Source organism: Moschus berezovskii, chromosome 4 (assembly GCF_049115385.1).
Source record: "Moschus berezovskii isolate FMDL1 chromosome 4, NW_MosBer_1.0, whole genome shotgun sequence".
NCBI classification, from domain to species: domain Eukaryota; kingdom Metazoa; phylum Chordata; class Mammalia; order Artiodactyla; family Moschidae; genus Moschus; species Moschus berezovskii.
In genome coordinates this window covers 101084817-101108796 of record NC_142463.1, presented here as the reverse complement: position 1 = coordinate 101108796, position 23980 = coordinate 101084817, and the positions used below count along the sequence as shown (strand labels likewise).

At 41.2% G+C, this 23980-nt stretch overlaps 1 protein-coding gene and 1 pseudogene across 1 annotated transcript in view; both read left to right on the top strand.

Annotated features, from left to right (window-relative positions):
- The first annotated feature begins 153 nt into the window (after nucleotides 1-153).
- GPHRA (golgi pH regulator A) overlaps nucleotides 154-23980 on the top strand; it is a 51179-nt gene continuing 27352 nt past the window's right edge. The window contains exons 1-3 of the mRNA XM_055401629.2: nucleotides 154-342; nucleotides 13527-13586; nucleotides 14992-15095. Of these exons, the coding sequence (XP_055257604.1) occupies nucleotides 301-342; nucleotides 13527-13586; nucleotides 14992-15095 (206 nt within the window). The 5' untranslated portion in view covers nucleotides 154-300. The remainder of the gene's footprint in view (nucleotides 343-13526; nucleotides 13587-14991; nucleotides 15096-23980) is intronic.
- On the top strand, nucleotides 15764-23652 carry LOC129540547 (cyclic AMP-dependent transcription factor ATF-4 pseudogene; annotated as a pseudogene).

Below are 23980 nucleotides of genomic sequence, written 5' to 3'. Positions count from 1 at the left end.
TCCGAATTTTCAGACCTCGTTGTTGTACTTTGCTCCTTTTGGCCAGGCCCACTCTAATTAAGCCCCGCCCCCCAGGACGTCCTCCTGCCCCGCCCCCCGCTCTCAGCATCCCTCCCACTCGTAGCCCGAGGCGGGAAGCGCTGGACGTAGTTGCTGATTGGCTGGCTGGGGCGCAGCTTGATGGCGTCGGGCTGGCGAGCCCAGGCGCCCGGGCCACTGCCGCCTGTGTGAGGGGGCCCGTGGCCTAGCGTGCTGTGGCTTCGGGGAAGGAGGAGGCACGAGCCCTCCTTACTCTTCGCCATGAGTTTCCTGATCGACTCCAGCATCATGATTACTTCCCAGGTGAGCCACCGCGTCTCGCCTCAGGACTCCTCAACCTCTCTCCCGAGTCGTCTTCTCCAGGCCTCGGTGATGCGGGCTGGCCCGGAGTCTCGCCCTTCTCGCCTGCGGCTAGTGCCTGCCTCACCCGTGCTCAGAAGTCCGAGAGGGTGTGGGATTTGCTGCGTCCCGCTCCCTGCTCCCTCGCTGTCAGGAGGAGTCCCGCGGCCGTCCGCGCCCCAACTCATACTCCATTTCTCCTCACTCCTTCCTACCCCACCTCCCGGTTTCCTGTCCACTTTGGGGAGAGGTCAGGTGGACTTAGGGCTCAGAGACTGTGCCGCGAGAAAGGAGCTGTCCCCAAAGCGCCCCGAAGCTCTGGGCTACGCGGCGGATCCATGGACTAGGGAAGAGTGTGGTTCCGGGTGCAGACTGCGCGACTCGCCAATCCGGCTAGCTCCCGGGGACACGTGAGGGTTTTGTTGGTTAGTTGTCAAATTCTGAATCCGGATGCGGAGGAATTTGCCGCCGTCACTTAAGAGATCTAAGTATCCGTTTTCGTTTGTACAGTAATACTTCCAACGTGTGTCCTCTGTTTGCGGCCACGCTTTCGGATCTTTTTCTGAGCCTCTTTCCTTCCAGATTAGCCATCTTCATTCATTCGTACAGTCAACAAACACGTTTTTGGAGCATTATGTAAAGTTCTGAGGATACACTCCTAAATAAGACACTGACTTGTCCCTGCTCTGTATAAACTTCGTCTAGTGAGCTTTTTTACTATGTAAATTTTTTGAGTTACTCTTTTATTTTCTCCATAGCATTTATCATAGTACTGATATCATTTATGTATTCATTTATTTATGAATTTATTTTTTTTGAGATTCTATCTTTTTAATAACTCTGTCCTCCCTCCAGGTGCAGGCGCTCAATAAGTATTGGCCAACTGTTAAAATTTGTAGAAGCTCAAACTACCTAATTACTGATATCCCCCTTACCTCATTTCTCCACTAACTTAAGGTATTTTTCTTTAATTGCTCTTTTTTTCAAGTGGCACATGACAGAAACAGTTCCTTCTAGGAGTTTAAAGTAAACTAAATCTTAGGGCTTTTTTATTTTTCTGTGTTTGTATTACTTTATCCTAATGCTTCTGTCTTTGGAGTGGAGCATTGTCCCTGTTTCTTGAAAAAGTTTTATTGAAATACTTTAGAGAGTATGAAACAAGTAACATCCCGATAACAATTTTTTTTTATTTTTAAATTTACCACCTTTTATAAGTTTTCATATAGCTTTTATTGGCTACATAATATTCAAATGTATCAGTGTACAAAAATCTGGACATGTAATTATCTTACTTTTCTAACTTTTCTAAGGCTTCCTGTTTGCCCTTTATGACAAATCAGGGTTATTTTTAGCCCAAGTATCAACTCAGGAAAAATGACAATATTTAAGTAGCATTTTATTCATTTAGAATAAAAATAAGAACATCATTGAGGAAATTGGCATTGTATTGTAACATTTAAGATTTATAGCATGGATATAATTGATAAGTTAAGCTAAGAAAGTGGCTTTCTCATTTTATGTGCCATATAATATTTTAACTTTCATACATGCATTAACATGCAGTATTAAATTTAATTCTCAAAGCTGCTCTTTATAAAGGAGGAACTAAGACCCAAAGACTCCTTTGTGCGGTATGTTCTCTGTCCAAATATTTATGTGGCTACTTCATCATCCTTTAGATATCAGTAAAAATGTCACTTCAGGGAGGCTTTACCTGACTCCTACTCCTAGTCAAGGTTAACATCCATTCCAGCCACCTTCTGTCTCATGTCATTGTTTTAGTTTCTTCTTCATATCTGTCACTATTGTTTGTTTGTGTTTGTTAGAGGTGAACTCCATGAGTTGCAGGATACTCTCTGTCTTGATTCTTCTGTATTTCCCAGCATCTAGATCAGTTTCTGGCACATAGTAGAGGCCTTTTTGTTGTTGTTGAGTTGCTAAATTGTGTCTGACTCTTTGTAACCCCATGGACTATAGTCCACCAGGCTCCTCTGTCTGTGGGATTTCCCAGTCAAGAATACTGGAGTGGGTTGTAATTTTCTTCTCCAGGGGATCTTCCCAATCCAGGGGTGGAACCCGTGTCTCCTGCATTGCAGGTAGATTCCTTACCACTGAGCCACCTGAGAAGCCCTATCAGTTCAGTTCAGTCGCTCAGTCGTGTCCGACTCTGCGTGACCCCATGAATCACAGCACGCCAGGCCTCCCTGTCCCTCACCAACTCTCGGAGTTCACTCAAACTTACGTCCACAGAGTCGGTGATGCCATCCAGCCATCTCATTCTCTGTCGTCCCTTTCTCCTCCCGCCCCCAACCTTTCCCAGCATCAGAATTTTTTCCAGTGAGTCAACTCGTCGCATGAGGTGGCCAAATTATTGCAGTTTCAGCTTTAGCATCATTCCCAGCATCAGAGTTTTTTCCAATGAGTCAACTCGTCGCATGAGGTGGCCAAAGTATTGCAGTTTCAGCTTTAGCATCAGTCCTTCCAATGAACACCCAGGATTGATCTCCTTTAGAATGGACTGGTTGGATCTCCTTGCAGTCCAAGGGACTCTCAAGAGTCTTCTCCAACACCACAGTTCAAAAGCATCAATTCTTCGGCAATCAGCGTTCTTCACAGTCCAACTCTCACATCCATACATGACCACGGGAAAAACCATAGCCTTGACTAGACGGACCTTTGCTGGCAAAGTAATGTCTCTGCTTTTTAATATACTATCAAGGTTGGTCATAACTTTCCTTCCAAGGAGCAAGCGTCTTTTAATTTCCTGACTGCAATCAGCATCTGCAGTGATTTTGGAGCCCCCAAAAATAAAGTCTGACACTGTTTCCACTGTTTTTCCATCTATTTCCCATGAAGTGATGGGACCAGATGCCATGATCTTTGTTTTCTGAATGTTGAGCTTCAAGCCAACCTTTTCACTCTCCTCTTTCACTTTCATCAAGAGGCTTTTGAGTTCCTCTTCACTTTCTGCCATAAGAGTAGTGTCATCTGCATATCTGAGGTTATTGATATTTCTCCCAGCAATCTCGATTCCAGCTTGTGCTTCTTCCAGCCCAGCATTCCTCATGATGTACTCTGCATATAAGTTAAATAAGCAAGATGACAATATGCAGCCTTGACGTACTCCTTTTCCTATTTGGAACCAGTCTGTTGTTCCATGTACAGCTATAGTGGAAGCCTAATACTGGAATGCAAAAGTAGGAAGTCAAGAAACACCTGGAGTAACAGGCAAATTTGGCCTTGGAACACGAAATGAAGCAGGGCAAAGGCTAATAGAGTTTTGCCAAGAGAACGCACTGGTCATAGGAAACACCCTCTTCCAACAACACAAGAGAAGACTCTACACATGGACATCACCAGATGGTCAACACCGAAATCAGATTGATTATATTCTTTGTAGCCAAAGATGGAGAAGCTCTATACAGATAGCAAAAACAAGACCAGGAGCTGACTGTGGCTCAGATCATCAACTCCTTATTGCCAAATTCAGACTGAAATTGAAGAAAGTAGGAAAAACCACTAGACCATTCAGATATGACCTCAATCAAATCCCTTATGATTATACAGTGGAAGTAAGAAATAGATTTAAGGGTCTAGATCTGATAGATCGAGTGCCTGATGAACTCTGGACGGAGGTTCGTGACATTGTACAGGAGACAGGGACCAAGACCATCCCCATGGAAAAGAAATGCAAAAAAGCAAAATGGCTGTCTGAGGAGGCCTTACAAATAGCTGTGAAAAGAAGAGAAGCGAAAAGCAAAGGAGAAAAGGAAAGATAAGCATCTGAATGCAGAGTTCCAAAGAATAGCAAGGAGAGATAAGAAAGCCTTCCTCAGTGATCAATGCAAAGAAATAGAGGAAAACAACAGAATAGGAAAAACAAGAGATCTCTTCAGGAAAATTAGAGATATCAAGGGAACATTTCATGCAAAGATGGGCTCAATAAAGGACAGAAATGGTATGGACCTAACAAGCAGAAGATATTAAGAAGAGGTGACAGTACACAGAAGAACTGTACAAAATGATCTTTGCGACCAAGATAATCACGATGGCGTGATCACTGACCTAGAACCAGACATCTTGGAATGTGAAGTCAAGTGGGCCTTAGAAAGCATCACTACAAACAAAGCTACTGGCGGTGATGGAATTCCAGTTGAGCTATTTCAAGTCTTGAAAGATGATGCTGTGAAAGTGCTGCACTGAGTATGCCAGCAGATTTGGAAAACTCAGCAGTGGCCACAGGACTGGAAGAGGTCAGTCTTCATTCCAATCCCAAAGAAAGGCAATGCCAAAGAATGCTCAAACTACCGCACAATTGCACTCATCTCACACACTAGCAAATTCATGCTCAAAATTCTCCAAGCCAGGCTTCAGCAGTATGTGAACCGTGAACTCCCAGATGTTCAAGCAGGTTTTAGAGTTTTAGAAAAGGCAGAGGCACCAGAGATCATATTGCCAACATCCGCTGGATCATGGAGAAAGCAAGAGAGTTCCAGAAAAACATCTATTTCTGCTTCATTGACTATGCCAAAGCCTTTGACTGTGTGGATCACAATAAACTGTGGAACATTCTGAAAGAGATGGGAATCCCAGACCACCTGACCTGCCTCTTGAGAAACCTGTATGCAGGTCAGGAAGCAACAGTTAGAACTGGACATGGAACAACAGACTGGTTCCAAATAGGAAAAGGTGTACGTCAAGGCTGTATATTGTCACCTTGCTTATTTAACTTATATTCAGAGTACATCATGAGGAATGCTGGACTGGAAGAAGCACAAGCTGGAATCAAGATTGCTGGGAGAAATATCAATAATCTCAGCTATGCAGATGACACTACCCTTATGGCAGAAAGTGAAGAGGAACTCAAAAGCCTCTTGATGAAAGTGAAAGAGGAGAGTGAAAAGGTTGGCTTGAAGCTCAACATTCAGAAAACAAAGATCATGGCATCTGGTCCCATCACTTCATGGGAAATAGTTGGGGAAACAGTGTCAGACTTTATTTTTTGGGGCTCCAAAATCACTGCAGATGCTGATTGCAGTCAGGAAATTAAAAGACGCTTGCTCCTTGGAAGGAAAGTTATGACCAACCTTGATAGTATATTAAAAAGCAGAGACATTACTTTGCCAACCAAGGTCCGTCTAGTCAAGGCTATGGTTTTTCCCGTGGTCATGTATGGATGTGAGAGTTGGACTGTGAAGAAAGCTGATCGCCGAAGAATCGATGCTTTTCAACTGTGGTGTTGGAGAAGACTCTTGAGAGTCCCGTATACTGCAAGGAGATCCAACCAGTCCATTCTAAAGGAGATCAATCCTGGGTGTTCATTGGAGGGACTGATGCTAAAGCTGAAACTGCAATACTTTGGCCACCTCATGCGACGAGTTGACTCATTGGAAAAGACTCTGATACTGGGAAAGGTTGGGGGCGGGAGGAGAAGGGGACGACAGAGAATGAGATGGCTGGATGGCATCACCGACTCTGTGGACATGAGTTTGAGTGAACTCCGGGAGTTGGTGATGGACAGGGAGGCCTGGCGTGCTGTGATTCAAGGGGTCGTGGAGAGTTGGACACGACTGAGCAACTGAACTGAACTCCTGTTTAAAGCCATGTTTTCCACATGTACCTTTGATTGTGGAGCAGCTTATTGTGAAGTGATTATAAGCACAAACTTTGGAGTCAGCCACACAGATTTCAGCTTGATCTTGATTCTAATACCCACTATAAATGAGTTAACTTCTGTTAAACCTCAGCTATCTCTGTAAAGAGGACAATTAAACCTACCTTGTCAGGTTTTTATGATTTAATGTGATTGCAGGGCTAACCACTTACAGTTCCTGCTGCTGCTGCTAAGTCGCTTCAGTCGTGTCCGACTCTCTGTGACCCCATAGACGGAAGCCCACCAGGCCCCTCTGTCCCTGGGATTCTCCAGACAAGAACACTGGAGTAGGTTGCCATTTCCTTCTCCAATGCATGAAAGTGAAAAGTGAAAGTGAAGGCGCTCAGTCGTGTCCAACTCTTCGCAACCCCATGGACTGCAGCCTACCAGGCTCCTCTGTCCATGGGATTTTCCAGGCAAGAATACTGGAGTGGGGTGCCATTGCCTTCTCCGTTAGAGTTCCTGGAACATACTAAATGGTCAGTAAAAGATAGCTGTTGCTAATAATAACTCACATCGAGTGTTTCTTCTCATATTAGTTTATCTCTTTACTGCTTTCTTCCCCTCGGCCTGTAAATTTTTCTCTTTACCCCACATTCTTCTTTAGGCTACAGTCTGATGTTTTCTTTCTCATTCTTGGCTGTCCGTTGAGTGATCTGTGTTTATTATCTCTACTGCATTACCCCCCATGAACCCCCAGCCCAGTGAAGTCTAGTTTCTGCCTCTACCTCACTACTCAAACTGCTTTCCTTAAGGTCAGCATTGACCTCCCAGTTACCAAATCCTTTGAACATTTTTCAATCTTGGTTCTGTTGTCTGTCTGCTTTTTTAACATGTCTTTAAACTCTATTCCCTTTGGTTTCAGGATTCCACACCATTCTGGCACCTATTATTTCTCTGACCATTCCTTCTCTGTCTCCTTCCCGGTCTCTTCTTCCCATTCCTACTCTCTACTATTTTCTTCTTGCTGCTGCTGCTGCTGCTAAGTCACTTCAGTCGTGTCCGACTCTGTGTGACCCCATAGACAGAAGCCCACCAGGCTCCCCCGTCCCTGGGATTCTCCAGGCAAGAACACTGGAGCGGGTTGCCATTTCCTTCTCCAGTGTGTGAAAGTGGAAAGTGAAAAGTGAAAGTGAAGTCGCTCAGTCGTGTCTGACCCTTAGCGACCCCATGGACTGCAGCCTTCCAGGCTCCTCCATCCATGGGATTTTCTAGGCAAGAGTACCGGAGTGGCTTGCCATTGCCTTCTCCGAAACCATGTGTAGTTACCAGTATATACCATGCTATTACTCACCTCTGTGCCTTTATTCATGCTTTTTGCTGTCTGAAAAAGAAGACCTGTCCACCCCCACTACCTGTCTTTTACCTGCCTAATTCTTTTTCAACACTTTAAGAGAGTGTTTGGTTCTTTTGTTTGTTTTAAAATATTTTAGGGATGGTGGGAACCTTTGAGTTTATGTGAATACCTTGAAGCCTCTCTCTAGAAAAATGCATATAATCCTCAAATTTGCACATGATACCAGGTTTTAACTCCAAATTAAAACCTCCTTCAGCCAAGGTATTATCCTCCCCAGATAATCTGTCCTAACCCTATGCCAGATTGGTTTAGTCTCCCTCTTTCATATTCTTTAACAATATCATGTTCATGTCTCTATCATTGCATGTCCTATATTCAGTTCAGTTCAGTTCAGTCGCTCAGTCGTGTCTGACTCTTTGCGACCCCATTAATCACAGCACACCAGGCCTCCCTGTCCATCACCAACTCCTGGAGATCACTCAAACTCATGTCCATCGAGTTGGTGATGCCATCCAGCCATCTCATTCTCTGTCATCCCCGTCTCCTCCCACCCCCAATCCTTCCTAGCATCAGACTCTTTTCCAGTGAGTCAACTCGATGCATGAGGTGGCCAAAGTATTGGAGTTTCAGCTTTAGCATCAGTCCTTCCAATGAACACCCAGGATTGATCTTCTTTAGAATGGACTGGTTGGATCTCCTTGCAGCCCAAGGGACTCTCAAAAGTCTTCTCCAGCACCACAGTTCAAAAGCATCCATTCTTTGGCGATCAGCTTTCTTCACAGTCCAACTCTCACATCCGTACATGACCACGGGAAAAACCATAGCCTTGACTAGACGGACCTTGGTTGGCAATGTCTCTGCTTTTTAATATGCTATCTAGGTTGGTCATAACTTTCCTCCCAAGGAGTAAGCGTCTTTTAATTTCCTGACTGCAATCAGCATCTGCAGTGATTTTGGAGCCCAAAAAAATAAGTCTGACACTGTTTCCACTGTTTCCCCATCTATTTCCCATGAAGTGATGGGACCAGATGCCATGATCTTTGTTTTCTGAATGTTGAGCTTCAAGCCAACCTTTTCACTCTCCTCTTTCACTTTCATCAAGAGGCTTTAGAGTTCCTCTTCACTTTCTGCCATAAGGGTGGTGTCATCCGCATATCTGAGGTTATTGATATTTCTCCCAGCAGTCTTGATTCCAGCTTGTGCTTCTTCCAGCCCAGCGTTCCTCATGATGTACTCTGCATATAAGTTAAATAAGCAGGGTGACAATATATAACCTTGACGTACTCCTTTTCCTATTTGGAACCAGTCTGTTGTTCCATGTCCAGTTCTAACTGTTGCTTCCTGACCTGCATACAGGTTTCTCAAGAGGCAGGTCAGGTGGTCTGGCATTCCCATCTCTTTCAGAATGTTCCACAGTTTATTGTGATCCACACAGTCAAAGGCTTTGGCATAGTCATTGAAGCAGAAATAGATGTTTTTCTGGAACTCTCTTTCTTTCTCCATGATCCAGCGGATGTTGGCAATTTGATCTCTGGTTCCTCTGTCTTTTCTAAAACCTGCTTGAACATCTGGAAGTTCACGGTTCACATACTGCTGAAGCCTGGCTTGGAGAATTTTGAGCATGACTTTGCTAGTGTGTGAGATGAGTGCAATTGTGCGGTAGTTTGAGCATTCTTTGGCATTGCCTTTCTTTGGGATTGGAATGAAGACTGACCTTTTCCAGTCCTGTTGCCACTGCTGAGTTTTCCAAATCTACTGGCATATTGAGTGCAGCACTTCACAGCATCATCTTTCAGGATTTGAAATAGCTCAATTGGAATTCCATCACCTCCACTAGCTTTGTTCGTAGTGATGCTCTCTAAGGCCCACTTGACTTCATATTCCAAGATGTCTGGCTCCAGGTGAGTGATCACGCCATTGTGATTATCTTCGTTGTAAAGCTCTTTTTTGTACAGTTCTTCTGTGTATTCTTGCCACCTCTTCTTAATATCTTCTACTTCTGTTAGGTCCATACCATTCCTGTCCTTTATCGAGCCCATCTTTGCATGAAATGTTCCCTTGATATCTCTAATTTTCTTGAAAAGATCTCTTGTTTTTCCTGTTCTGTTGTTTTCCTCTATTTCTTTGCATTGATCACTGAGGAAGGCTTTCTTATCTCTCCTTGCTATTCTTTGGAACTCTGCATTCAAATGCTTATATCTTTCCTTTTCTCCTTTGCTTTTCGCTTCTCTTCTTTTCACAGCTATTTGTAAGGCCTCCTCAGACAGCCATTTTGCTTTTTTGCATTTCTTTTCCATGGGGATGGTCTTGGTTCCTGTCTCCTTTACAATGTCACAAACCTCCGTCCAGAGTTCATCAGGCACTCGATCTATCAGATCTAGACCCTTAAATCTATTTCTTACTTCCACTGTATAATCATAAGGGATTTGATTGAGGTCATATCTGAATGGTCTAGTGGTTTTTCCTACTTTCTTCAATTTCAGTCTGAATTTGGCAATAAGGAGTTGATGATCTGAGCCACAGTCAGCTCCTGGTCTTGTTTTTGCTAACTGTATAGAGCTTCTCCATCTTTGGCTGCAAAGAATATAATCAGTCTGATTTCGGTGTTGACCATCTGGTGATGTCCATGTGTAGAGTCTTCTCTTGTGTTGTTGGAAGAGGGTGTTTCCTATGACCAGTGCGTTCTCTTGGCAAAACTCTATTAGCCTTTGCCCTGCTTCATTTCGTGCTCCAAGGCCAAATTTGCCTGTTACTCCAGGTGTTTCCTGACTTCCTACTTTTGCATTCCAGTCCCCTATAATGAAAAGGACATCTTTTTTGGGTGTTAGTTCTAAAAGGTCTTGTAGGTCTTCATAGAACCGTTCAATTTCGGCTTCTTCAGCATTACTGGTTGGGGCATAGACTTGAATTGCTGTAATATTGAATGGTTTGGCTTGGAAACGAACAGAAATCATTCTGTCGTTTTTAAGATTGCATCCAAGTACTGCATTTCGGACTCTTTTGTTGACCACGATGGCTACTCCATTTCTTCTAAGGGTTTCCTGCCCACAGTAGTAGATATAATGGTCATCTGAGTTAAATTCACCCATTCCAGTCCATTTTAGTTCACTGATTCCTAAAATGTCGACGTTCACTCTTGTCATCTCCTGTTTGACCACTTCCAATTTGCCTTGATTCATGGACCTAACATTCCAGGTTCCTATGCAATATTGCTCTTTACAGCATCAGACTTCGCTTCTATCACCAGTCGCATCCACAACTGGGTATTTGTTTTGCTTTGGCTCCATCCCTTCATTCTTCTGGAGTTATTTCTCCACTGATCTCCAGCAGCATACTGGGCACCTACCGACCTGTCCTATATTACATTATAATTATTTAGTGTCTTCACCACTATACTATACCTCCTTGAGAGTAGTGACAGTCTTACTCATCTTTGTGTCCTCATCACTTAGCTCAGTACATAGAAGTTGTTACCAAAGAATTGAGGTTGAATGTTCCTGAAGAACAAACCATCTTTCACTGTGCACCATTTATCCATTGCAGCAAACATTTATGGGGAGGCTGCTATGTGCCAGGCATTATGCTGGGTGCTGAAATACAAAGATTGACAAGATAAATGTGACCCTTACCCTCACAGGATTTACAGTCATTTTAAAAAGAATGTATTTAAATTAGACATTAAAAAACTGTGTGGCAAGTGCTTTGGTAAGGGAAATACAAGGTAGGATAATAGGATTATGTAAAAAGAGCAAGTTATCTGTATTTGGGAGGCCAGAGAAGGCCTTCTAGAGGTAACAACAGTTAAGATTTGTAGGATAGAAAGTAGAACACTCCCTAACACCATACACAAAAATAAACTCAAAATGGATTAAAGATCTAAATGTAAGACCAGAAACTATAAAACTCCTAGAGGAGAATGTAGGCAAAACACTCTCCGACATAAGTCACAGCAGGATCCTCCATGACCCACCTCCCAGAATATTGGAAATAAAAGCAAAAATAAACAAATGGGGCCTAATTGTAATTAAAAGCTTCTGCACAGCAAAAGAAACTATAAGCAAGGTGAAAAGACAGCCTTCAGAATGGGAGAAAATAATAGCAAATGAAGCAACTGATAAAGGATTAATCTCAAAAATATACAAGCAACTCCTGCAGCTCTATTCCAGAAAAATAAATGACCCAATCAAAAAATGGGCTAAAGAACTAAACAGACATTTCTCCAAAGAAGACATACAGATGGCTAACAAACACATGAAAAGATGCTCAACATCACTCATAATTAGAGAAATGCAAATTAAAACCACAGTGAGGTATCATTTCACGCCAGTCAGAATGGCTTCTATCCAAAAGTCTACAAGCAATAAATGCTGGAGAGGGTGTGGAGAGAAGGGAACCCACTTACACTGTTGGTGGGAGTGCAAACTAGTATAGCCACTATGAAGAACAGTGTGGAGATTCCTTAAAAAACTGGAAATAGAACTGTCATACAACCCAGCAATCCCACTCCTGGGCATACACACCAAGGAAACCAGAATTGAAAGAGACACATGTACCCCAATGTTCATCGCAGCACTGTTTATAATAGCCAGGACATGGAAGCAACCTAGATGTCCATCCGCAGACAAATGGATAAGAAAGCTGTGGTACATTTACACAATGGAGTACTACTCAGCAATTAAAAAGAATACATTTGAATTAGTTCTAATGAGGTGGATGAAACTGGAGCCTATTATACAAAGCGAAGTAAGCCAGAAACAAAAACACCAATACAGTATATTAACACACATATATGGAATATAGCAAGAGGATAACGATAACCCTGTATACGAGACAACAGCAGAGACTTGGATGTTTGGAGCAGTCTTTTGGACTCTGTGGGAGAGGGCGAGGGTGGGATAATTTGGGAGAATGGATTGAAACATGTCTATTATCATATGTGAAACGAATCTGACGTGGTTGGGGGCTCCCCACCTCAACACTCTGGATTTAAGAGGCCGTTCCTTCCGGAAGTATATAAATTAGCCTGGGATAGAACCTGCATGCTGAATTTACTAATTAAGAAATGAGAAACCAGAACTATAAAGGTGGCATAGAAATACAAGAAATTATTCTTAAGTAAAAAAAAAAAAAAGATTTGTAGGATAAGTAAGGAGGGGACTGGGGAGAAGTTCCTGTCAAAGGATAACATCTGCAAAGGTCTTGGTATGAAAGAATGTTATATCTAAAGAAGCACAGGCAGTTCCATATGGCTGAAAACATGAATTTGGTGGATAGGAGGGACACAATAAGAGGAGGAAGAATCTGCTAAACCATACTCGAGAGTTCACACTTTCTCCTGAAGTGAGTTGGAAGGCATAAAAGAATTTTATTCTGAAATAATGCCACTCGCAACAACATGGATGGACCTAGAGATTATCATACTAAGTAAATCAGAGAGAAAGACAAATATGATATCACTTATATTTGGAATCTAAAGTATGACACGAACTTACTTATGAAATAGAAACAGACTCACAGACATAGAAAACACACTTATGGCTACCAAAGTGGAAAAGGGGAGAGGAGGGATAAATTCAGAGTTTTCAGTTAGCAGATGCAAGCTATTATATATAAAATAAGCAACAAATTCCTACTGTATAGCACAGTATTGGAAACCATATCCAATATCCTGGAACAAACCATAATGGAAAGGAACATGAAAAACAATATGTGTGTGTGTGTGTGTGTGTGTGTATATATATGTGTGTGTGTATGTATAACTGAATACACCAGAAAATAACACAACCTTTTAAAGCAACTATAATTTTTAAAAAGAATTTTATTCTTTGATAACAATCCTAGCCAATACAAGAAGAGGAGTTGTGTCAGAGTATGTATATGTGGAGAACGTATTTACCAGTGAAAAATAAATGAGCTTTAGAACAATGAACAGAGCTGTCATGTGGCTACTATCTTAATTTGTGCCCAGCTTAAAACATGTTCTAAAACAAGGATAATTTCAAAAATTGAAGAGCATTTCAACATCTGGTCCACTGTTGAGGACTTTAGTAAGTAGGTGTTATGTGAGTGGATGTCACCTTTAATCTCTAAAATAAGCTGGTTAGTTAGGCAACCTTTTATCATAAAATAGTCTGTAAAAGGCACTTCTCAAAAGATTATGTATTGACATGCTGATCTTCTATCTTCTTTCCCCTCCAGATACTTTTCTTTGGATTTGGGTGGCTTTTTTTCATGCGACAGCTGTTTAAGGACTACGAGGTGAGAAGAGATCATTTTGATTATGCTAATATTATGTGAATTTATTGTTTTAAATGGGAAAAGAAAAATATCTCCATTAAAGAAAAAATCATGTTTGAGAAAGACAATTATCATATTATATCACTTATATGTGAAATCTTAAAAAATGATACAAGTGAACTTATTTACAACATAGAAGTCGACTTACAGACATAGAAAACAAACTCATGGTTACCATGGGGAAAGTGGAGGAAGCGGGGAAAGGGATAAATTGGGACTTTGGGTTTACAGATGTACACCACTACATATAAAATAGGTAAGTAACAAGGGTCTACTGTATAGCACAAGGAATTGTATTCAGTATCTTATAATAACCTATAATGGAAAAAATCTGAAATGTGTGTGGGTGTGTATATATATGAATCACTTTGCTGTACACCTGAAACATTTTAAATCAGCTATACTTCAATTAAAAAACCATTTATGCTTGAACTTTCATGACCTGTGATGGTCAAAAAAAATTTTTAAAGATAATCATGTTCGCTCCCAAGATGGGAAGCTTTTGCTACTATAATATATAATTCTTAAATTGGAGAATATAATTAAGCTTAGTTGATTTTTTTTTTTAATGCTAGTTGTATATAGCCCAGAAGCCAGAATCAAGAAGTATCATGGTTTAGTCATATTAATATACACACCAATAGCAAATAGTTCTTTGGGAGAGAATTTAACTTGTAATGTCTCTTAAATGTACTCATTCATTTGGGTATCTGGCATTCAGTGTTAATTATCAGTCTGACTTCCTAAGTTAATTCTAAGGCTGGTCTGATTCATATCTTAGGGTTTGAATTCAGAAAGACAACAGCCTACACTGGACACTTCCTGATTAATCTTCCTTATTTAGTAATAAGCTCAATAGTCATGGACTATCTGGGGTCATTTCTAGTATGTTCTCTATTAAACTTCCCCAGGGAGTTTGAGTTGTTATCTAAAGGAGCCCAGAATTGTAGAGATTCTGTTCTGCTCCCTACTGTAAGGCCTCCTAGGAGAGGTTCTAAAACTGTTTCAAGGTCTGTGCAGAATGTTGAAGAAACCCTTTTAGAACTAACCTGTATATCTAAATCTGTCATTTTTTGTCAGTGTACATCAGGAATTCTAAGTGCTACTTCTGACTTTGTCACTTCATCTTCTTGTGCTTTAAATTTTTCATCCACAAGAGGATGATGGTAATGGTGACCTATGAATTAGAAGTACAACCTATTTTCCTCTATTCTTTTAGCTCTAGACAGGTTACTGTCATGGTCCTGTTTCTAATAACTTGAGAATTTCTTCAAAATAAGTTTTCTGACTTGTAATCAGAAACTTGTAATCAACTCAATATTTCACACAAGGAAATGACTTTTGTTCTCTATTTGACTTTTAACAGGTGCGTCAGTATGTGGTACAGGTGATATTCTCTGTGACTTTCGCATTTTCTTGCACCATGTTTGAGCTCATCATCTTTGAAATCTTAGGAGTATTGAATAGCAGGTGAGTAAGAGTACTAATTAGGTCTCCTCTTAAAGAGACCTATGTTACTTTCTTTATGGTGGAAGATTTACTGGGATCCCATAGCTGAAAAAAATCCACTGTGTAGTTAGTTTAGTCTCAGTAACTGTAATAATCATAGCAAATACGGGTTCCAGGCACCTAGTAACTGGCTTGAAAAAGATTGTGAAATAGCAGGAAAACAAGTCTGAACATTAGTTCTGAAGTACTAATTGAGACTGGGCTGTGAGAACCTAGGTCCCAGGCTTTACTATAAGAAGTTTTATTTTTCTCAAGCTACTGTCTGATTGAATCACAGGAAGAGCCCTTCACATTTGTCCTGCTGGTGGAGAAATCTCTACCTGAAAAGATTCGAATTCCTCAGAGCTAGTTAAGGGCTTCTATGAAAACTGAACTCCAGTTCTTACCAATCTAGTTAATTTTGTTTATTTCATAGGCATGTTCAAGTCTGATTGAACTTAAGAGTGTTCTTTAAAGCATTTTTAAAAAGAAACTCCTGTCCTCCTCCAAAAGATAGACCTGTTATGAACAGTTTATCCAAAATATTTCTTGCTTGTTAAACTGCAACCTTCCTTTTTTTTAGGGGCCAGTATTTGTGTTTAGAGTACATCAGCTATTCTGTGTAGAGTTTTGTTGTACTTTTTTTTAATCACTACATGGAAAAGTCTTAAGAATAAAGTGGCATTGGCTCTGTAGTCAGGAATCAATGCTGAGCTAAGCTGTGTAACTCATTATATATAGATCCCTGAGTCTTGAGACTTATAAAGAGATTATATTCTCAAATTCCTATTTGGAGAATCAGAGTTGATGATATAGTCTCTTGATGGATAAATTAAGAACTTATATGGTAAAAGAGGAATATGTTCTGACTTTGTGGTTTTTAAACTTGTTCTTTAAAAATCCAAACCTTTCTTGGGTGAGCTAAATATAGATCCAATGACTATCGAGACTAGGCAAGTGTTATTTTACCTGCTAATTTTTTAATTTTATGTAAGGGTCCAGAAATAAACCAAAGCATATACAGTCAACTTTTTGACAAGGGAGCCAAGAATAGTCAATGGAGAAAAGACTTCAATATCTTTTCAATATTGAAGAAAACATCTTCAATAAAAGATGGAGGGAAAATTAGATATTCACATGTAATATAGTGAAACTTGACCCCCATCTTATATTACTCACAAAAGTTAACTGGAAATGGATTCAATTCAGTCGCTTAGTTGTGTCCGACTCTGCAACTCTGCAGTCCATGGACTGCAGCACGCCAGGCCTCCCTGTCCATCACCAACTCCAGGAGTTTACTCAAACTCATGTCCATTGAGTTGGTGATGCCATCCAACCATCTCATCCTCTGTCATCCCGTTCTCCTCCCGCCTTCAATCTTTCCCAGCATCAGGGTCTTTTCTGATTAGTCAGTTCTTCGAATCAGGTGGCCAAAGTATTGGAGTTTCAGCTTCAACATTAGTCCTTCCAATGAATATTCAGAACTGATTTCCTTTAGGATGGACTGGTTGGATCTCCTTGAATTCCAGGGGACTCTCAAGAGTCTTCTCCAACACCACAGTTCAAAAGCATCAATTCTTCGGTGCTCAGCTTTCCTTATAGTCCAACTCTCACATCCATACATGACCACTGGAAAAACCATAGCCTTGACTAGATGGATGTTTGTTGGCAGAGCAATGTCTCTGCTTTTTAAGATGCCATCTAGGTTGCTCCTTATTCCAAGGAGTAAGCTGCTTTTAATTTCATGGCTGCAGTCACCATCTGCAGTGATTTTGGAGCCCAAAAAAATAAAGTCTCTCACTGTTTCCACTGTTTTCCCATCTATTTGCCATGAAGAGATAGGATCAGATGCCATGATCTTAGTTTTCTGAATATTGAGCTTTAAGTCAACTTTTCACTCTCTTTGACTTTCATCAAGAGACTCTTTAGTTCTTCACTTTCTGCCATAAGGGTGGTGTTATCTGCGTATCTGAGGTTATTGCTTTTTCTCCTGGCAATCTTGATTCCAGCTTGTGCTTCCTCCAGCCCAGTGTTTCTCATGATGTACTCTGCTTATAAGTTAAATAAGTAGGGTGACAATATACAGCCTTGATGTACTCCTTTCCCTGTTTGGAATCAGTCTGTTGTTCCATGTCCAGTTCTAACTGTTGCTTCCTGACCTGCATACAGATTTCTCAAGAGACAGGTCAGGTGGTTTGGTATTCCCATCTCTTAAAGAATTGTCCACAGTTTGTTGTGAAGGAGTTTTTCCACAGTCAAAGGCTTTGGCATAGTCAATAAAGCAGAAGTAGATGTTTTTCTGGAACTCTCTTGCTCTTTCAATAATCCAACGGATTTTGGCAATTTGAACTCTGGTTCCTGTGCCTTTTCTAAATCCAGCTTGAACATCTGGAAGTTCACGGTTCATGTACTGTTGAAGCCTGGCTTAGAGAATTTTGAGCATTACTTTACTAGTGGGTGAGAAGAGTGCAATTGTGTGGTAGTTTGAGCATTCTTTGGCATTGCCTTTCTTTGGGATTAGAACGAAAACTGACCTTTTCCAGTCCTGTGGCTACTGCGGAGTTTTCCAAATTTGCTGGCATATTGAGTGCAGCATTTTCACAGCCTCATCTTTTAGGATTTGAAATTGCTCAACTGGAATTCCATCACCTTCACTAGCTTTGTTTGTAGTGATGCTTCCTAAGGCCTGCTTGGCTTCGCATTCGAGGATGTCTGGCTCTAGGTGACTGATCATACCATCGTGATTATCTGGGTCATGAAGATCTTTTTTGTATAGTTCTTCTGTATATCCTTGCCACCTCTTCTTAATATTTTCTGCTTCTGTTAGGTCCATACAATTTCTGTCCCTTATTGAGCCCATCTTTGCATGAAATGTTCCCCTGGTATTGCTAATTTTCTTGAAGAGATCTTGAAGTGGATTAAAGACTTAAATGTAAAACTTGAAACCATGAAGCTCTTAGAAGAAAATGTTTTTTTTGGAAATCACACCTAAAGCACAAACAGCAACATCAAAAACAAACAGGTGGGGCCATTTTTTCTTCCTCCCGCCCATAGATGTAGTTCCTTTGGTCAAGTGCGCACAGTCTCTCCTCCCACTACCCCAGGGTCTGTGGCCACCATGGCGCATTAGAGGCAGCAGTGCCTGCGGCAGCATCGGCCTTTGCAGCGCGGCAGCAGCACCAGGCTCTGCAGCGGCAACCCCCCAGCGTCTTAAGCCATGGCGCTTTTCACGGCATTCAGCAGCAGCCTTGCTGTAACCGACAAAGACACCTTCGAATTAAGCACATTCCTTGAATTAAGCACCAAAACCTCGCAACATGGCTGAGATGAGCTTCCTGAGCAGCGAGGTGTTCGTGGGGGACTTAGTGTCCCCTTCGACCAGTCGGGTTTGGGGGCTGAAGAGAGCCTAGGTCTCCTAGATGACTACCTGGAGGTGGCCAAGCACTTCACACCTCATGGGTTCTCCTGCAACAAGGCTAAGGCAGGCTCCTCCGATTGGCTGGCTGTGGATGGGTTGGTCAGTTTCTCAGACAACAGCAAGGAGGATGCTTTCTCTGGGACAGATTGGATGGTGGAGAAAATGGATTTGAAGGAGTTTGATTTTAATAATACCCTGTTGAGTATAGATGACCTGGAAACCATGCCAGATGAGCTCTTGGCTATGTTGGATGACACGTGTGATCTCTTTGATCCCCTACTCCAGGAGACTAACAAGGAGCCCCCCCCAGATAGTGATCTCAATTGGCCATCTTCCAGAAAGTTTACCAACAATTGACCGGGGTACCCCCTTCACTTTCTTGCAACCTCTTCCCCCTTCCCCAGGGCCCCTGTCTTCCACTCCGGATCATTCCTTTAGTTTAGAGCTATGCAGTGAAGTGGTTATTTTTGAAGGAGATAGCAAGCCAGACTCCACCACTTACATTACTGTGATTCCTCAGTGCATAAAGGAGGAGGATGCCCCTTCAGATAATGATAGTGGCATCTGTATGAGCCCTGACTCCTCTCTGGGCTCTCCCCAGCATAGCCCCTCCACCTCCAGGGGCTTTCCAAATAAGAGCCTGCTATGTCCAGGTGCCCTCAGTGGCTCTTCCCGCCCCAAACCCTACGACCCTCCTGGAGAGAAGATGGTAGCAGCAAAAGTAAAGGGTGAGAAGCTGGACAAGAAGCTGAAGAAAATGGAGCAGAACAAGACAGCAGCCACTAGGTACTGCCAGAAGAAGAGGGCAGAGCAGGAGGCCCTCAATGGTGAATGTAAAGAGCTAGAAAAGAAGAATGAGGCTCTGAAAGAGAAGGCAGATTCCTTGGCCAAGGAGATCCAGTATCTTAAACATCTGATAGAAGAGGTTCGCAAGGCAAGGGAGAAGAAAAGGGTCCCCTAGTTAGGGTAGTCAGGAGTATGTGCGCTTGTATATAGGAGGCTGAAGCTGTGTTTTAATAAATTATTTTGTAGTGAAAGTACTACTATAAAAAAAAAAAAAAACAGGTGGGACTATATCAAACTGAAAAGCTTCTGCACAGCAAAATGAACCATCAACAAAGTGAAAAGACCACCTATAGAAGGGAAAAAACCTTTGCAAATCATGTATCTAATATGGAGTTAATATCCAAAGCATATAAAGAACTCGTAACTCAATAGCAAAAAAACAAATAATCCGATTTTAAAATGGGCAAAGCACCTGAATAGACGTTTTCCAAAGATTTATCAGGCCAACGGGTACGTGAAAAAATGCTTAACATTACTAGTCATTAGAGAGATGACACCTCATATCTGTTAGAGTGGCTATCATCAGAAAGACAAAAGATAACAAATAGTGGTCTTGATGTAGAGAAAAGGGAACCTTCGTGCACTGTTGCTGGGATTGTAAATTGATACAGCTGCTATGGAAAACAGTGTGGAGGCTCCAGCAATTCCACCTCTGAAAGTATGTCCAAAGAAAATGAAAACGCTAACTCGAAACACATCGTGTTCATTGCAGCATTATTTACAGTCAGTTCAGTTCAGTTCAGTCGCTCAGTCGTGTCCGACTCTCCGCAACCCCATGAATCACAGCACGCCAGGCCTCCCCGTCCATCACCAACTCCCGGAGTACACTCAAACTCATGTCCACAGAGTCGTTGATGCCATCCAGCCATCTCATTCTCGGTCGTCCCCTTCTCCTCCCGCCCCCAACCTTTCCCAGCATCAGAGTCTTTTCCAGTGAGTCAACTCGTCGCATGAGGTGGCCAAAGTATTGCAGTTTCAGCTTTAGCATCAGTCCCTCCAATGAACATCCAGGATCGATCTCCTTTAGAATGGACTAGTTGGATCTCCTTGCAGTATAAGGGACTCTACAGTAGTCAAGACATGAAACAACCTCGGTGTCCATGGAGAGATGAATGGATAAAGTATGAAGTGTATATACAATGTATAGAATGAAGAAATCCTTCCATTTGTGACAACATGGATGGACCCTGAAGGCATTATGCTAAGTGAAACAAGTCAGGCAGAGAAAGACAAATACTGTGTGGTTCCACTTATATGTGGAACCTAAAAGCAAAAACAAAAATAAGAACACCAAACTCATAGAAAAAGAGATCAGATAGTGGTTGCTAGAGGTGGGAGTTTGGAGGAGGGGAAATTGAAGGAAGGTGGCTAATTTGCTGTGTGATATGTGGGAAAGTTAAGAGTAAATCCTAAGAGTTCTCATCACGAGAGTTTGTTTTTTTTTTTTTTTTTTACTGTATCTAAATGAGAGAATGATGTTAACTAAACCTTTTGTAATCATTTCACAATATATGTAAATGAAACCATCACTGTGGACGCCTAAAGCTTATTTAGTGGCCTATGTCAGTTATTTCTCAATAAAGCTAGAAAAAAAAATTTTATTATCACAACCTGAAAGTTTTACTGCTGTCTAACCAGAGTTCAGCAACCATTCCTGTGAAGAGCCAGAGAGTAAATATTTTAGGCTCTGTGGGCCACAGAGAAGGCAATGGCACCCCACTCCAGTACTCTTGCCTGGAAAATCCCATGGACAGAGGAGCCTGGTGGGTTGCAGTCCATGGGGTTGCTAAGAGTCGGATACGACTGAGCAACTTCACTTTCTGTGGGCCACGCTATTTCTGTTGTAACTACTCAACCTTGCTGTTGCAGAGCCAAAGCATCCAGAGGCAATATGTCATCAAATGGGTGTGACTGTGTTCCAGTAAAACTTCATTTATAAAAACAGGTGACTGACTGGCCATGAGTAATGTCTAGGTAGTTTAGAAAGGACTTTGACTCAGTCTAAAGCCAAAATTATTGTTTTTGGTAGCTGATGTCCCTGAACTTTTGACTCACTTATTGTTAATAATCCCATATAGTAAGATATGTCACTCAGTTACTTGGATTTATGTTCCTCAAATAGCTTATCTTAAAGATTATGAAAGTAGCATTGCTAAATCTGGTTCTTCTGTAGGTCCTTTTTGGGGATTGGGTAGGCTAAGATATATCTTCAGTTATACCTGTTTTTTCATACTAACAGTTGATCCTACGATGTAACAGAATTATGGATTGTGATCATATATTATTAACTGTGCATTGACTACTCAGAATAGTTTTCAAAGGAAAATCTTCGACCTGAACAAGAGTATTCTTTTGGCTCATCTCTAAGCAGAAGTGCTGTAGCCTCCTATTCAACTATGTAATCTTGTTGGTATCCTTAATTTTCTTAAGAGACTGTCACTTTACCCTCAGCTCAAATTGCAGTTAAAATATATGGTTTGCTTTTAATGGGCAATATGGATATGGATTACACTTGTCATTTCAAACCCACTGCCTCCCAGTATCTTTCAGAAACTTAGCTGAAATACTGAGTACAGTTGCCTGGAGGATGTGCATGTTGTTTCTCTAAATGCTCAAAAGTGGGTAATCCAGATTAGCAAAAGGTGTCAGTTTACCTAAACTAAATGGAATTGGTTCTCTGTGGGATAGCCTTTACTAAATAGCTCTGTGTTTTATGATTCCTGCCATATGCACTAAGGAGTAAACAGTAAGAAATAGCCCACTGAAACTTACTGATGTCTGTCTTGAAAGCATGGTGTGAAGAACATTGTTAATTGCCCTTATATTTTCTTCTTTAAGAACTCTTTGGAGAAATTTCAATATGATCATGGTTATAATTCAGTTATAATTAGTAATAATTATGCTTCCCTTATAATTTGTTTTTCTTACATACACTGTGATGTATCAAACTGATCGATTTTTCTATTTTTTTGACCATTAGAAAATGTAAAGCTAAATTTATGACCCACCTGTAGCAAGTTTCTGAACTCTAAGGTGTAAATTTTCATAATAACCATCAGGCCTAGCCTGATATTCTACCTGTGTTTTGCCATTGTTTTTCCTTCCTTTCCTATTACCTTATAGTTTTTTTCATCATCTTGTATTTAATATATACTCATAAGCCATTTAACTACTTAACCTTCTTTGAAACCAGGCCTAGTTTTAAGTAAGTTTAAAATCGATAAATACAAAGGACACCATCAAGAAAGTTTATAGATATCCCAGATATGGGAGAAAATTCTTGTAAACCATGAATCTGCTATAGGACTTCTATCTCAAATATGTAAAGAACTCTAACAACTCAATGATAAAAAGACAAATAACACAGTCAAAATTAGACAAAGGAAAAGAAAAATGGACAAAGGATCTGAGTAGACATTTCTCCAAATAAGATATGCAAATGGTGGAAAAGCTAAAAAGTGGAACAACCCAAATGTCCACCAACTAATGAATGGATAAACAAAATGTGGTATATCCATACAATGGTATGAATATTATTCAGCCATAAAAAGGAGTGAAACGTTGATAGATGCTGCACATGGATGAACCTTGACAACTTAATACTAAGTTAAAGAATTTAGTCACAAAAGATCTTATATTACATGATTCCATGTACATGAAGTGTCCAGAATGTGCAAGTCCGTAGAGACAGAGTATATTGGCACTTTGCTAGGACTGGTGGTGGTGGTGGTTTAGTTGCTAAGTTGTATCCAATTCTTGGAACCCCCTGGCAGGAGTCCAGCTAGGTTCCTCTGTCCATGGGATTCTCCAGGCAAGAATACTGGAGTGGGTTGCCATTTCCTTCTCCAGGGAATCTTCCTGACCCAGGAATCGAACCCAGGTCTCCTGCATTGCAGGCAGATTCTTTACTGACTGAGCTACAGGGAAAGCTCCTCTTCCTAGGACTGGGGAGGTTGAAAGGAAAGGGGAGTGATTGCTAATCGTCGTGGACTGATGAAAATGTTCTAAAATTGATTGTAGTAATGGTTGCACAATGTGAATATACTGAAAACCTTTATATTGTACACTTTGAATATGTGAATTATGTCTCAGTAAATTGTTATAAGCAATACTTTGGCCACCTCATGCGATGAGTTGACTCACTGGAAAAGACTCTGATGCTGGGAAAGGTTGGGGGCGGGAGGAGAAGGGGACGACCGAGAATGAGATGGCTGGATGGCATCACCGACTCTGTGGACATGAGTTTGAGTGAACTCCGGGAGTTGGTGATGGACAGGGAGGACTGGCGTGCTGTGATTCATGGGGTCGCGGAGAGTCGGACACGACTGAGCGACTGAACTGAACTGAACTGAACTGAAATTGTTATAAAAAGTCCTAAAAATCAGTAAATAAAATATTTTATAAGCAGTAGTGAAAGTAATCATGCAGATCAGATGTTTAGTTATATTGAGGTTACAGAAGTATTTATGTGTCTTTATAATGCATATTATTAACATTTATTTTCTTTTAACTCTTATATTGAAATATGACTCCCAGTGTTAAGTGAAACAATAGTCATCAACCAGTAGTAATATATATTGATATATGTTATTATATATTGCCT